The sequence below is a fragment of the Propithecus coquereli genome, unplaced genomic scaffold, assembly GCF_000956105.1.
Source record: "Propithecus coquereli isolate 6110/MARCELLA unplaced genomic scaffold, Pcoq_1.0 Scaffold243, whole genome shotgun sequence".
Lineage (NCBI taxonomy): Eukaryota > Metazoa > Chordata > Mammalia > Primates > Indriidae > Propithecus > Propithecus coquereli.
The window spans coordinates 1,882,637-1,898,557 of NW_012147986.1; the positions used below are offsets into that span (position 1 = coordinate 1,882,637).

At 55.1% G+C, this 15,921-nt stretch overlaps 1 protein-coding gene across 18 annotated transcripts in view; it reads right to left on the reverse strand.

Annotated features, from left to right (window-relative positions):
- The window catches only part of DYSF (dysferlin), a 205,562-nt gene that overhangs the window by 81,733 nt on the left and 107,908 nt on the right, over positions 1-15,921 (reverse strand). For all 18 annotated transcript variants that reach the window (XM_012646473.1, XM_012646484.1, XM_012646482.1 and 15 more), the window contains 2 exons: positions 5,227-5,320; positions 4,733-4,810 (listed from right to left, as the gene is read on the reverse strand). In XM_012646473.1, coding sequence (XP_012501927.1) covers positions 4,733-4,810; positions 5,227-5,320 — 172 coding nt within the window. The remainder of the gene's footprint in view (positions 1-4,732; positions 4,811-5,226; positions 5,321-15,921) is intronic.

A 15,921-nucleotide genomic window follows, 5' to 3' on the forward strand; every position in this document is an offset into this window, starting at 1 on the left:
GAGTAGATCACTAGTAATCAAGGCAACACAAATTAAAACTATACCACAGCAATATTTTTCCTGTAAAATTAAGAAAAATTGTTCAAAATCATAAAACCCAGTGTTGGCAAATAGTAGATGAAATAGGTACTCTCCTTTATTGCTGGAAGCAATTCAGTAACCCTTCAGAAAAGCAATTGGGCAGTGTGCCCTGAAAAACATAAAACTGTTTATACTCTTTTTCCCATATTCCTGGGAATCATCCAAATTCACCAAAAAGCTAGATGTACAAAGATGTTCACTCGAGCACTATTTGTAATACATCATTCATTCCTTACCCAGTTATCCACTGGCTACTCCGTGGTAGGTTAGCTGGTGCTAGGAACACAAAGATGAATGAGACACACTCCCAGGCCTTAATCATGACTACTGGCTGGAAATGGTAACTAAACAACAGTCATAATACAAGGTGATGTGCAACTAAATAGTGGAGTGCCCAGGTGCTGGGGCGAGGGGTGCTCTACGTCGCCTGTGGAATCCAGCCGGCCTTCCCAAAGGAGATTGCCTATCCTGTGTCTCCAGAAGGAGGCGGCAGCCAACGCAGACCAAGGAAAAGAGGCATTCCAGGCACCCAGCATGGCACAGGCAAAGACACCAACAGGCACGGCATGGGCACGTGGGAAACAGAAAGCAGCCGGTCTGGCTGAGCCGCAGGCATATCCAGGGCAGCGGGGATAGGGCAGGGAGGAGGGGAGAAGGGGAAGATCACAGACGGTCCTGGATTTGTACAGAGCAATTTGGACTGAATCCTGAAGATCAGTGTTTCCCAAAATGCGTTCTTTGAGTGTTGAGTTCTCTGGGGAGCTAATGAGTGCTTAAACAGATTAAACAGGCTCCTTCCCTGCAGCCGCCCAGAGCCTCTCATATGCCACTGTGCATTGTAAATCTCTAAGCGTGCAGTGTTTCCCAGTCTCTCTTACTCAGGAACCCTTTTTAAGTGGAGCATTTCACAAGCCTCCAATGCACTTTGGAAAACACCTCCTTAAGCTCGTCTGGTGGATTGCCCCAGCCAGAGCCAACCTTAACAAAAAGCTGTGCTTAAAAAGTGGGGGAGGGGATGGGGCATGACCAGAGTCCAAACGCAGGAAGCCCAAAGCAAGAATTCCCCAGTGCCACCCAGGACTGAGTCTGGATCTGAGGGGAAACTAAGGCACTGGTCACCAAGAGCAATGGTGGTCCCAGCTGTGGGCAGCTGTGGGTCATCAGATCTCACTATGGCCTGGCCTGGCAGGAGTATCCCTCAGGACCACCCAACTGGCACACAGCCTTGACCTCTCAGGAGCCATGAGGCCAGCAAAGAAGGGGCAGGACCTTCTGCTTTCTTGACAGATACTCCAGCCTTGTAAATTAATATATAATGTGGTGTCTGGTCTAGCAGCCATCTCTCATTGGCCAGGTTACCCAAGTCAGGCCCGGGGCCGCTGGACCTGGATGACTCTCAAAGAGGAATTTCTGGGCTCCTAAGCTAAGGGTTATTCCCTGGAAATGTAGTGACCTCACAACAGAGCTACCCTTGGGTCCTCTGGCCAGGGTGGCAGCTTTGCAAGCAGAGCTTATGGCCCCTCCAAATACAACAGCAGTTCTCAGCTAGAGGAGGAGGGGGAGGAGAAGAAGGAGGAGGAGGAGAAGGAGGAGGCCAGAATTCCCTGGGGAGCAATTTGTCAAAGCAGACAGCTCCCCAATGTCCTTTGAGAAATATCTACAATGAAGAGAAACCCAGCTCAGACTGCTGCTCGAGGACGCGATGCTACCCATTCCACGCCAAAGGAGTAGGCAGGACGGAGCTAGGTACAGCACTGATGAAATGTGATTTCTAAGTCCTCTCAAGTCACAGCTTTTCAGTTTAAAGAAATCTAGTATATACAAAAGATGCTCACAAAGCACTGGGTACCCCATCCCAATATCAGAGAAGTTATTTAAATTAAGCATCATTTTACACCCTTTATTCCTAATAGCTGCACAGGGCACACACATTCATAAACACACAAGCACATGCCATACACACCCTTCTGTTGGTCCAGAGAATTGATGCTGGCCGTGCACTCAAACCCCACCCAAGATGCAACCCTCAGGCTGCCCGGATGGCAACATCTCCATGACAGCCCACTTCTCCCAAGTTCAGTATTGTTCAACCAGTGTGTTTGCCGGGCAACTCCTGTGTCTCTTCTCAAATCCTCAGCCAGAGAGGAGAAGCAGACATGGCCCGGCACCCAGGCAGCAGAACAGAGCACAGAGCCATGGGAGCCCACCCCGGGGCTCGGGAGCCCAGGAAAGGCCGGGAGTGCTGCAGGTCAGAGTTGCTGGAGCACTTCCCGTGGAGGGCCCTCTCTGCCCCAGACGCCCAGCAGGCAGCTGGAAGGTGCTACCAGCGACAGACTCTGTGCTAGACCCTCCCCTGGCCCCAGACATTCCGGATTCACACATGAGTTTCCTCAGAGAAATGCCAGCCAGTGGCCGCGCAGCCTCCGGCCGCCAGCCACCCCAGGGTCAGTTCCAGGGGAGAAATTGCTTTGGTTTAGGGCTTGGGAGTGAAAATAAACACTCTGGGTTTTATAGGTTCACCCGTGTTGGCTGCTGTTTTCCTTTCCAGCAGCTGCTCAATCGGGCCTTTCATTCAGAAGCCAGTGGCCTCTGAGGAAGCCCTGGGCAGTGCCCTCAAAGCTCAAGGGATGTTTATTTGGGGGAGGGGGTGGGGCCAGGATGGAAAATGTGACGTCTCCACAGACCAGTGTCGGCTCACCCTGCGCTGCAGTCCCCAGGGGTGAGCGCTGGCTCCCGACGCTGGTCTCTTGGAGGATGTCCCTGCCCTCCTGCAGGGTCCTCAGAGCCGGGCCCACAGAGGATAGGGGCCTTCTGCCTGGGCCCCACCTTGCCACCCACCCCACACCAACTCGCTGCCTGCACCCCTCCCTGGAAGGGAGAGGAAATGAGGTTGTAGATTAGTCCATCTCTCTTTTCTCAGGGTGAGTTCTAATTGTCAGGATCCTGGACAAGTTTCCTAGGAAGTTGCCACTGCAGACGCCTATCTGGCACCGGCCTGCCAATTCTGGATGTTGGTTTTGCACACAATGTGCAGAGGGTGCTCTCAGGACCCTGGCCCCAAAGCAAAGAAGAGAAACTACCGCATCTGCCCTGCACCTGGCTACACAGGGCTGGGGGACCGGTCACTGACAGGAAACCACAGGTGCTGGGGAACAGGACACAGAGTGGACCCCGTGGCAGTGAGGAGAGTGGGTGGGCAAGGAGGACAGGCAGATGGCCATCAGTTGTGGAGCCATTCTGTGACCAGGAGGTCACTTTCATAGGATTCAATTCTACTCAACCAAATAGCAGGCATTTGGAGGGCGAGAGCCTTGGGTTCAATTCCCAGCTCTGTCACTTGTCAGCTATTTTAACTAAGGAAATTTAGTTAACCCGCCTGAGTCTCAGTTTCTTTACCTGTAAAATAAGGATGCTGAACACCTAATTCACAGGACAGGTGTAAGGGTTACAGGCAGTAATGTCAGTACAGTGCCTGGGCACAGAGTGAACACTCAATAAGTGTTTGTTCTTTAGATACCAAGGGCTGCAGGTTCAGAGGGAAGACAAGGCCCCATCCTCGGGGAGCTCATGGTCAGAGTGGGAAGGATGTGGCTGATCCAGAGCCCTCTCAGACAAGGGGCTGGCCGAGTGCTGAGGAAACAGCAACCAGCTCTGCTTGAGGAAGTCAGAGGGCCTCTGGGCAGGGTCTTGAAGAATGCCTAGGAGTTCTCTGGGTTAAAATAGGGAGAGAATGCAGTATAGACAGAGGGAATGCTGAGTGCAAAGGTCGGGCTCGTGCAGCATGGACAAAAGTTGATGGAGCTGGAGCTAACAGGGAGATGGGGACGAGCAAAAGGTGAAACAGGAGAGGCCCACAGGGGTCAGATCATAAAGGACTGTCCACCGTGCTGAGAGTTGGGGGTCTATCTGGCAGTGTCTATGTTTGAAATCAGGGGAGGGACGTGTCCAGGTGTGTCTGGGCGGTGTGGAAGGTGGCAGGAAGGCCAGAGGATGACAAGAATGGCCTAGATAAGAAGGGACAAGGCCAATGTGAGATGACAGTGTGACACTGAAGAGGAGGGAACAGATCTGAGAGAGATTCAGGAGCCAGAATCCACAGGACTGGGTGGTTCTAGCCAGGGTAAAGGAAGCTGCTGGCCGCAGGACCAAGGCGGGAAGTGCACAGGTAGCCTGGATCTGGGAGTGGGCAGGGCCACACAGGGGCTTGGACAGCGTGAACCGCAGGGAGTGGAAGTGGAGGAGTGGAAAGACCCTAGTGCTCAGAGAGGAGGACACAGACAGGACTTCTTGGGAGCGTCAGGCTTAGGGCGCACTGAAGCACCAAGTAGGAGCAGGTGGAGGAGGCCACAGGAGATCCGGGAGAGAGTGGCAGCCTGGGAGCCAAGGCCAGAGGGGCTTTCAGGAAGGAGGGGACAGCTGGCGAAGCCCAATCCTGCAGAGGAGTTGAGCAGGCCATAGACAAGGGGCTGCGCACCTGACGACCAAAAAGCCACAGGATCCTGGTGACAGCACCCACCTCCGTGCCCCCAGCAAACAGTACCCACCCGCAAGGAGAAGCCTCAGGACCCGTCCCTGTTTCCTGAAGGCCCAGTGTCTCCATTCTCGGCTCTCAGTCTGTGCTCCCTGGCTCTCCTCCCTCTCTCCCACCTACCAGAAAAAGAGTCCTTGTCCATCGCAGGCAGGTCCCGGGCCTGGTACATGTAGCAGCGTAGGTGGTAGCGGTTCCCATCTTCGCCGAGGAAGAAAGAGGGGTGCCAGGGTGAGGGCTAGTCTGTCCCTAGTATGGGCAGCAGACAGAGGGCTGAACAATAGAAACCACGTGGGCCACTAGGCAGGGTCAGGAGAACAGACCACAGCTCAAAGGCAGGCCCCCGACTGTTGTGTCCTTTGCCCAGGCAGAGGAGGTGGGGAGGAGGGGGGCCATACAGACGATGGGGACAGCCACTGTGCACAGGGCCCTGAACTCCCCATCTCAGACCTGAGTGGGTGCACACGCCGCACACACGGACATACACGCACACACACACCCCAGAAGACACTGACCCGCTGAAAAGCACAGACCCAGCTCCCCAGAGCCCCACACGCACACACAAGTGTAAGGTTACACACCACATCACCCCGTGGGCAGCGCCGAGCTCCACTTACAGTCGAAGATGCAGGAAATCGTGGGTCTGTTCACTCCAAAGCTCAAGGTAGAGACGGACATGGAATCTTCACTCCTGTCATCCACCACGCCACCCTGGAGACACAAAGCTGGTCATGGCAGACTCTGACCCCAGAGCCTGGGGGTGGCAGGCAGACTGGCCCAAAAAGTCATGTCCCCAGGGCCAGGAGCTCTCTAGGCCACACTCCTCAGCTGCTGAAAGCAGGGCCATCAACACTCTGGGAAGCTCAGCCCCTCCTAAAGATTCCCCAGACTCCAATGTCAAAGCACCAAAGGACTGTGGGAAATTCTTCCCCCTCTCTAGTGAAGACTAGAGAAGCCAGGATGGAATTCTGAGTGTTCTGGCCAAAGAGGTTAGAGTTTAAGAGAAGAGAGGATTCTAAGGGGTTCCAGGGGAAAATCGAATTGGATGGGGATCTGCCCATCAGGGAGGAGTCTAGTGGAGACCATCTGGATGTCCCAGGCTAGCATCTCTGGCCTTCATCTCTGTCCACCCCCTGCATATTTAGAGACAGTGCCAGAGCCAGGGACACACAGGCACATATCCACCATCTCTCACCGGTTCCCACTGTGCCAAGGGTGAAGAGGGCCCAGGCTGAGGCCAGGGCCAGGAACAGTGGGGCTAGGGACAGACACGGGAGTGGAGGCAGGGTGGGTCCACTGCAGGCAGGCTCAGGAGCTAATCTGTCAGTTTACTGTGCATGAAGCTGTAAGCTGTAGATGGGCAACCCTGCCACCTTGAGCCCATTAGCACTGGGCTCTAACCACAGTGCCACAGCCCACTCTAGAGAGCACCAAGACCAGAACACTGCCCTGGGCCAGACACTCCCTTCCCTGGTGCACTCCCTCCAGCCCACAAACCTCCCAGGGCCAGGAGCCTAGGCCACACCCTACAGAGGGCCTGGGGAGAGTTGGGGTGTTCACCAGCTGCCCGTGCTGTCTACTCCCTCTGCGCTTGCTGGGATTTCTCCAAGTACCTCTCTCCCCTCCACTCCCCTCTCCCCAAGCAGTCACCTGCTCCATTTCAGAGGGGTGAGGGGAAGTGACAAGGTGGTCTCTGCTCCATTTCCTTACCCCATCCCTCTCCCTATCACACAATGTGTGCACACTCCTGAAAGAAAACCCCAGCTTCTTCCCTAGATGGCCTGCTCTCCCCACCCACGCCTACCCAGAGCAGCCAGGTCCCAGGATCTTTCTGCTGGGCTACCCTGACCTTCACCCTGGTGGGAGCCGTCTCCCCAAAATCCCAACCTCTCCCCAGGCCCTGAAGCTACAGAGTCCCCCAGTGCCTCCAAATACAAGACACCTCTGCCACATCCAAATCGTGCCAACCCTTAGGGCCCAGCCCCAGATCCCCTTGTCCAAGGAGCCTCCCCAGACACTTGTCTTCCCACTTTCTGTCCAGCCCACCCCAAGCCAGAACCTACTTCACCACCCTCAGTCACCACTGGCTCCCCAGCCTGAATCCTTCCGCGGCTCTTACACCTGAAAAGGTCAAGTCCAGCCTCCTCCTGGTCAGACCCCCAGTGACCTGCCCCAACCAACACCGAGGCTTGCTTCTCCCAAAACCAGCCCTCGGCTTCAGGCAGGCCACGCTCTCATAGCTGCCCAAAGTCACACTCCCACCGCAGGCTCGTGCCGTCCCACAGTCGGAAGAGCCAACAACACCCCAGTCCTCCCTGCTTCAGATCATCTTAGGACGCCTAGGTAAAGCCTGCCCTGGTCATTCTGGATCAACAAAGAATTGCACCCTAAAAGCAGGCCGGGTCTTCCTCTGCTGCACCCCTGCAAAGGAGCCTGCAAAACATCCCCTCAGGAAAGGCACGCTCCTCTGCTTTCCCGGGGCACTCGCCAGGTCCTGCCACAGCTGGGTGGGCTCTGATTTCTACCACAGCACATCTCCTTTTCTGACAGAGATACCAGCACCCTCTTCCTTTGGCCACTTCAACATGGGCTCTAAAACCACGTTACTTGGGCTCCATTTCTGGCCCTGCCATGTACTGGCTGTGTGACTTTGGGCAAGTTGCTTAAATTCTCTGAATTGATCTCTTTGTAAATTTGGGATAACTATACAGTGCCTATTTTGGTAACAATCTACAATTGCTGTGATTGTTAAAGCAGATGGAGAACATGTAGTTCTTAGCATACTGTCTGGCACATAGTAAATGCTCAACAAATGTTAGCTATTAATGACCTTATGAGAGAAGTAAGGCACAGGCCTTGGGGAGGGGGCATGTCATAAACTACAAAGCTTGCAGTTGTGCTGGGAGTGGTGTTCATACATCTTATTCCGGGAACCTATAATAAAAAAGTGGACATTTCAGTAATGAGCCATAGCCCTGGACAGAAATCAAAATCAAGCAAGTGTGCGTCTCCCCTGAGCCTCCAGGCAGTGGTGTCTTCCTTGTATTTGGAGGCTTTCTCTCTCTCTCTCTTTCTCTCTCTCTCTCTCTCTCTCTCTCACACACACACACACACACACACACACACACACACACACACACCTACAGAAGAGAACAGGATAACAAGGAGAAGTGTCAGATGGGGAAGGACTCAAAGGCCTAAAATCCTTCCTCGGGTCAGGTGTGGCCCCTGGCCAGGCTGGTGCCTGCCAGGAGAGGCATTCGGCATGGCCGTGCTGCACGACACCCCACTGGGGTGAGCACCAAGTCCAGCAGCTAACCTCTCCTGGCTGTGGGGTCTGCAACACCAAACACGAAACCAGACCTGGGGGTCCCAGCAGGCTACCTAGGCATGAGACGCAGGGACACCAAGGAAAGCAGGTTAGGACGATGGAAATAGGCCCTGGCTGACACGCGTGGCGCATGCATCTTGGTGCACCTCCAGCTGTTGGCGGCGGGAGGGGGTGGGAGAGGTGAGGATGAGGGTGGGTTCCACAGGGGGCAGGGTAGAAGGGACAGCCGGCCACACACCCACACCCACGCACACTCACAGGTGCCCAACCTACATGTAGGGTGCTGGGGTGAGTGTAGGGAGGGAGGCTCCCCAGCTCTGCCCTGCTTCGTGATTCAGCTCTCCCTCCTGGGGCAGGGGGTGCTGGCAAAGGCAGTGACCGCCCTGCTAGTGGATGGCTGCTAGCACCCATCCCCATTCACCTCACACCTCCTCCAAATGGCCTCACCACCCGCTGTCAGCACCACTCCCAAGGCCTCTATCTGGGGTTCTGGCAGGACTTGCTGGGGCTCTGTCCAAGGGCAGGGCCTCCCGCCTGCAAGCAGAAGAGGTGTCTCCCTCCCTGGGATTTCCAGGCAGGGTATCTCCAACCTAGCTCAGTGCCTGGCCCACCGCAGGCCTGGCTCTGAGAATGACTGTCCTTGGGGGAGGGACCAGCGTTCCCTCTGGGAATGCCCCTCACACTCCCTGGGCTCCTGCACCTGCCCTGGCTCCAGGGGAGGGTCCATAGGGCTCTCTGCCCACCCCCACGCCATCTGCCACCCACAAGTGCACATGCCTCCCCACCTCCCCCAACTCCAGGGGACAGACAGGGATTGTGGGGAAGCAGCACTGCAGGAAGTCAAGGGAGACACACCCCTGGAGCCAGGCTGAGGGGCCACTGAGCTCCGTCCCTCCCAGGAGAGTCCCAGCCCCACAGCCGGCCCGGCCCACACTCTGGGCAGAATTCCACCCAGGCCCTGGGCCCTCCACGCCCCACTAGACCCTGAGAGCAGAGAGGGGGCCCACCCTCCCTCCTGTCAGGACCCCAAACACCCACAGCCCTCCAGGCGCAAATCAGCTGGAACATTCTGGGTTTCGCTTTCTCACCCCCAGGCCTCTTGCCCCATGCTTCCCCTGGCTTTTTCCTCCGATGTCCTGTCCCATCTTCAAGGTCACCCTGCAGGGATGAGTTAGGCACCCCGCCCACGTGCTCCCACAATGCCCTGAGCTCCTCTCATCACTGCACCTACCACCTCCCACAGTGAACGCTGTGTGCATGTCTGTCTTCTTCCCCCTGAGAGCTGCGAGGTTCCCAGCACCCAGCAAAGCACCTCACGCACAGCAGGTGCTCAGTAAATCTTGGTGAGGAAGTGAACGCACGAATGAACGAGGAGCACACGCCCTGGGTGGAAAGCACTGAGGGACAGACGACCAAGGCCAGCCCAGCCCCAGGCAAGGATCAGTCCAGCATTACCAGATCATCCAATGTTGTGCGTTCTCCACTTTGACCCACGTGGACGTCGACATAGCTCACTCAGGGAATTTCTCTCAAAGCAAACAGTGAAGCCCCATGAAAATCTGATCTGCGGGCTTCTGGGAAGTGTCTCTCTCCATCAGTCCCTCCTCCGACGTGCCACACAGTCTCTGAGCACCGACTTGGTGCCAGGCATTGCCCATTCAAGTCAGGACATGGGCATTACTGGTCACATGGACAGTATCTCCTTCCCAGGGAGGACTTCCCTGTCCTGTCAAAGATCACATGTAGCACCCACAGCCTCACATGCACCCCCCAATGCACGCACACCCCACAGTGGTGCCTTGAACCCTCTTACGTGGCTTTAGTTTTCCTCGTAGCACTTGCTACCACCGGATGTCTGATATATTTGTTATATTAGCATTTTTGTTTATTGTCTACCTCACCCATACGTGGGTTCCATGAGGCAATGCCATGTCCCCAGAGCCCATTACTCTGTGCCTGGCACAGAGAGGCTCATAGTAAATATTTACTGAAGCAATGAATGAAATCCAAGGTGAGTCTCCCTCTCTCCAAACACCTCTTTCCGCGCACACACACACACACACACACAATCACCTTTTTTCTGGAGAGAAGTATCTGGGGCTTAAGGAACTTTCTTAGGGGCTGAGCTTGATTTGAGAGAAGAATCCCCAGGGACAGCAATGATGTCAACAAAGGTGAGAAGAATGCATTAGCGGAGGCATGATGGTGAAGGGTAGCAGGTGTGCCACCTGGCAACAGCCATCACTGCAACTCCATGGTACTCAACACGGTTGGGGACTATTCTGAGAACTGAATCCCCACAACGACCTTCCAGACAGAGACTATTACTGCCTTCATTTTAGAGACGGGGAAGCGATGGCACACAGAGGCAAGTGACTCAGTAAGCGCATAACGAAAGAGCAGCCGGCAGATACAGAATAAAATTTGCAATGGGTAGCAGCATTTCCTGTGCACAGAGCAAACAATCTAGGCGACAGATTCATTTCACGGACCCTGAAGGTCCCACGTGGAGAATATCAAGGCTGCAGTTCCCCCGGGGGCTCGGACCCCAGGCCAAGCCCCAGAAAGGGGAGAAGGAGAGGGACTTGGTCAGGGAAGGGAGGCTGGCATGGGGGGAAGGGAAAGTATGACAGGAAAGCCCTCAGTTTCCTCCCCGTCAAATGGCAATCATGGCAACACGCACTGCATAGGACTATCATGGAAAATGCAGGGCTGTTCAACCTTGGTGCTATTGACATTTTGGGCTGGGATATTCTTTGCTGTGGGGCTGTCCTGTGCAAGGTAGGCTGTTTAGCAGCATCCCTAGCCTCTACCCATTAGCTGCCAAGTGGCATCTCCACTGAGTTACCACCACTAAAAATGACTCCAGGCGTTGCTGAATGTCCCCTTTGAGGGGGAGGGGCAGAATTGCCCCTTGTTGAGAACTACTAATGAAAATTAAATGAACTGATACTCCCACAGCCCTTGGCAGGTACCTGGTTTAACTCTTTCATCTCTCCACACTTACGTTAAACAATAGCCTCCCTCTCTGGCCTTCTTTAAATTCTTGAATCCATCATCTTTCCCCTGCCACAGGGCCTTTGCGTAGTCTGTCCTCTCCATCTGGAATGCCTTCCTGGCTGAGCTAACTTGAGCACTTCCTTCAGCTCTATCATCGCTGAGGCATGGATACCCCCTTGACTGCCCAGCCTTCGGCAGCAGCCCCTACCCAGCCCCTCCTAGCTTCTCTCCCGCATCCACCCTCCCTGTACGCAGGCAAGGCATGCACACTCCAATCCCCCACGCCCAGTCCAGCATCTGACATGCAGTAGGCATCCAATGAAAGTTTATTACATGAAATGAATCACCAGCATTCCCTTGCCCTAAGCCATGCGTGCAGGATCCGGGCCTAAGGTCCCAGGGCAAGGGACAGGAAAGTGCATCAGACAGCACCTCTCACCCTTAGAGGGCTCAGGATCCGACACTACTATGGGAAGAGGGACTAGTGTGGACGCACACCCCAGGATGGGGCTGTCTGCGGGGTGGAATGGAGTGAGATGGGCTTGGAAGGTCCTGTTCAGGACTCGAGAGCAGCACGCTGGAGCTTAGGAGGAAGGCTGGGCTAAGGAGGAAGGCCAGGAGAGGGAGGGCTGCTTTCCTCCTGCTCCCACTCTGAGGCCTGCACAGAGCCAGCTGCAGGGGAGGTTGACACTCTGGCTTCTGCCCACCCACCCCTCACCCCACTCACATGCACACACTCTTGCCCAGCCCCAGGGCCAGACCCAGGGCATTGGGTTTCCCACAATCACATTCCTGCCTCGATAGCTCATGCCGACGAGACTCCCAGGCTGGGGCTGGCAGCCACCCGGCCTGTGGCCACATACTCCATCCTGGGGCTAACTGTGTAAGGGATCTTGCTGCCCGGCCCGGGGACTGGGCGGCCTCCAACCCACTGCTGCCCGGCTGGAGGCCACAGCTCCCACGAGGAGCCTGAGCATAGCAGTATGAGGAAATCTCTGCCTCCCAGAGCCGCAGGGCTCCCCCAGGGTCCCCAGAGCCAGCAGCCAAACCCACCTGAGGCTGCTGAGGGCTAATGTCCAAGGACCTCAGCAGGGAGGAGGAAGGCAGGTTCTGGGGAAGCACATGGCCTATGAGGGGACTCCTCAACCCACCTAAATCGGATCAAAACCAAGATCGAGACCACCAGCATCTCTGAGATTCCTTCTGTGCCACAGGTTGCCTGTCACACATACAGATCCTCCCTTTGCAGTGATGCCTTGCCCTAGCCAGGGCCTAGAGGTCTGGTTCAGGATCTGTAAAGCAGAGGCAGGAGGGAGACAGAGGCGCAGAGCAGAGGGATCGCAGCAGCAAGACGTAGGCTGTGCAGTGAGACTCCCAGGCTGAGCAGAGAGCTGCACCGTGGTGGCAGTAAGGAAACAATGGCATCTCAGGGCATCACAGGGAGGCCATAGAGACCTCCCCTGCCCCAGCAGAGGCCAGCAGTGGGGTATGGACAGCTTGGGGCCGGCTGCCCTCCTTCACTTTGCAGGAGGACTCCCTTTCTATGTACAACAGGCCCAAGGAACACACGTGACAGGCCTGCTGGAAAGAGCACTACTGATGGAGCCACCCCCTGTCTCTTTACTTATGTAAACAGGGTCAGGAACCCCAAGAGCAGCAGGTGTAAGAGACAACTTGCATGGCACACAAGAGCAGATTAAAGTTTCAAGAATTTTACAAGCCAGTTGTTAAACACAGTCATCAGTAGAAATTAAATCATATAAATTTACAACTAAAGAAATTAAATGAAAAAACAAAGGTGGTAAATACTCGAACTCATTCTCATTATTTCATCATCTTTTACTAGTCCCTCTGCTCCTAGGGTGACTTCTGTCCACGTACCTGTGTGATGGAGGGACCAGTGTGCTACTGCCCATCTCTTCCCAGCTCCACGTGCAGTGGTGCCACCTTGCTGGCCTGCAATCAGCCACGGCAGGTGTATTTACACCACGGAATTCAGCAAATGCTACAAACCAGGGCTCAGGATTGTTTTGTTTTATTTTTTCTGGAGAGCTGCTTGATAAACATTGACCAGCACAGTCCTAGGGTGACCTTCCAGCTCTGCACTACCTTAACTGTCAGCTTTGCAGGGACATCCAAATGCCAACACAGCAAGGCAGGGTAGACTGCTATGAACCCTGTACAACCCAGCCATTATCCATAAGACTTTTCACAGTATTCATGGGAGGAAACACGGCTAAATAATTATTGTCTTCTCTGTGCCTCAGTTTGCTTATTTGTAAAATGGGAGCACTAATAGAACCTAACACCCAGGATTGCTGGAAGGGTTAAATGAGATACTACGTAAACAAGGCAGAGGCAATGGCAACCCATGGTATGTGCCCTCAAACAGGAGCTGACAGACCTTGTCTATAAAAGGCCACGTGGGCCAGGCACAGTGGCTCACGCCTGTAATCCTAGCACTCTGGGAGGCTGAGGCAGGAATATTGCTTGAGCTCAGGAGTTCAAGACCAGCCTGAGCAAGAGCGAGACCCCGTCTCTACTAAAAATAGAAAGAAATTAGCCAGACAACTAAAAATAGAAAAAATTAGTCAGGCATGGTGGCATATGTCTGTAGTCCCAGCTACTCGGGAGGCTGAGGCAGGAGGATCGCTTGAGCCCAGGAGTTTGAGGTTGCTGTGAGCTGGGCTGACGCCACGGCACTCTAGTCCAGACAACAGAGTGAGACTCTGTCTCAACAACAAAACAGAAAAAGGCGAGGTGGTACAGACCTTTGCCGTGGTGGGCCATATGGTCTCCGTTGCAACTATCCTGCTGCCCTTGTAGCACAAAAGCAGTTACAGACAATGCAGAGATGAATGAGCATTGGCTATGTGCCAATTAAGCCTTATTTACAAAAACAGGCAAAGGTCCAGATTTGGCCCACTGGCCTTAGTTTGCTGACCCCTGCTCCATAACGGGAGGTTATTATTTTTGCTGTGTTATCATCATTCTTATCTGATAAGCAAGAAAACTGGGGCCCAGAGAGGTTAATGTCTTCCCTGGGGCTACACAGCAAATTAGCCAGCAGAACCGGGGGTCTCCCTGCCCACCCTCAGGGCTCTTCCCAGACTCCTGCTTCCTTGTCAGAGCTCAGAGCACCTGAGCAGGGCTCTGGAGCCGCAGAGGGCTGAGTGCCAAGTCAGGGCTGTGGGGAGCCCGGGGCCCTCTTCACTGCCCTGGCTGCCCCAGCCTCAGCGTGCAGGGAAACCCCTCACAGGCCAACAAGCTGGGCCAAAGGAGGAAAACCCTTTAAAAGAGGGAATGGAACGCAGGAACACACAGACTCCCTTCCTAATCAGGGCTGATTGCAACCTTAAGTGGAATAGCAGGCGAGGGTGCAACCCCATTTAATTTACAGCTGGAGCCAGGGCTTGGAAGCAGCTGCTAAACTCCTCGCAAAACTACCAGCTGGCCCCTGGGGAGCTGAGAGTGGAATCAGGAAACCTGGAGAATCCACGCTGCCACGTGTGGGCTGGCGCGAGCGTGTGTGCGTGTGGTGCGTCTCCCTCCAGGATTGCCACATCCCCACATGCCGAGGTCGCACAGAACACTCAGGCAGGCTTCATCCCGTGCCAAAGTGCCTCGGTCATTAGGACAGCCGTGTGGCCCAGCGTGCCTGCAATGGTCCTACTTATGCGTGTTTCCTTGCGTGACTATTCATAGTGTCCCAGACCAAACAATAAATCGTACAGTCATCCTAGCAGTGGTGGACAAAGACCCTCATGCACATACATGACACTGCGGGGGCACCCAACACATCCCCCGACTACATGTAACACGCTCCTGAGCAGCCACGCATGCACGTGCTGGCATTTTGTCTAGGTATGCGGACACGCAGTCAGGCCCTCCAGACTTCACCATCCAAACCCCGAGTGAGGCAGACCCGGGTCCACACATTTAGAGGAACTAGTGAAACTGTCCTTCTTTGTGGGGAGCCCCGGGGGAGAGAGGAGCCAGCCCTCAAGCTGCCCCCCCCAGCACAATGGCAGGTCGGGAACAGGTGCACAATTCAAATGTTCAGGAAACAGAGTCCAGGGATGCACAGGGCCACCTTCCAACAGCCCAGCCCCAGCGTGGGCCTTGGCTACTAATGAGACAAACCCCCCAGCACCTCCCAGGGGCAGCCCTTGCTCAAAGTGCCGGCTCTGGGAGCCAGGCCTAGGTGCCCTGCACACAGCACGGCTTCGTTCAGGTCCAGAGATGTGTCTCCCGCATCCATATCTCACATCCTTTTCAGCCAACTCAAATCCCAAATTGCCCCTCTCTGGCACCAGCCTCTCCCCGACCCCTCCCCAGCACTTCTGATGCCCACCTACCCTTTCCTGCCCGCCTGGCCCAGGCTGGAGGAGCCAGTCTCTGTGGGTCCTGTCTCAGGACTCAGGCCTCCACCAACCAATGGGAGGCTTCCCGGGGACAGGGGAAGGGTGTCAGCTCCTCTTAGCTGCCCAACTGTCCCTGGGCGGCCAGGCTGCCTGGCTGTCAGGTGGGGAGGAGGATGCCCAGGGCCAAGGGCTGGAGCCAGCTGTGCCGCAGCCACGTCGACTCTCCCTCCCAGGACCCCACCACGGGGCCCTCTATGGGGGGCAGGGACAGTATGCCCTAGCAGATGTAGGGGAGTGAAAGCACCAGTTGGTGGTTTGGCCACTGGTCAGGAGACACCTGGGGAGAGGGGACAGAGGAGATGGCAGAAGAGCCGCTGTCCTGATCTTGGTTCAGGTACCGATCATCCGGTGCTGCTGGGCAAACCCCTTCTCAGGCCTGTTTCTTCTGGGCAACATTCGGGGCTCAGAGTCGCTGTAGAGCAACACTGTGCAATGGAACTTTCTGCCACGATGAAACCGTTCAGTAGCTGCACCGTCCACTAGCCGGGTGTGGCTACTGAGCACTTGAAACGGGGCTCGTCTGACTGCGGAACTGAATTTTCTTCTTTTGATTACTT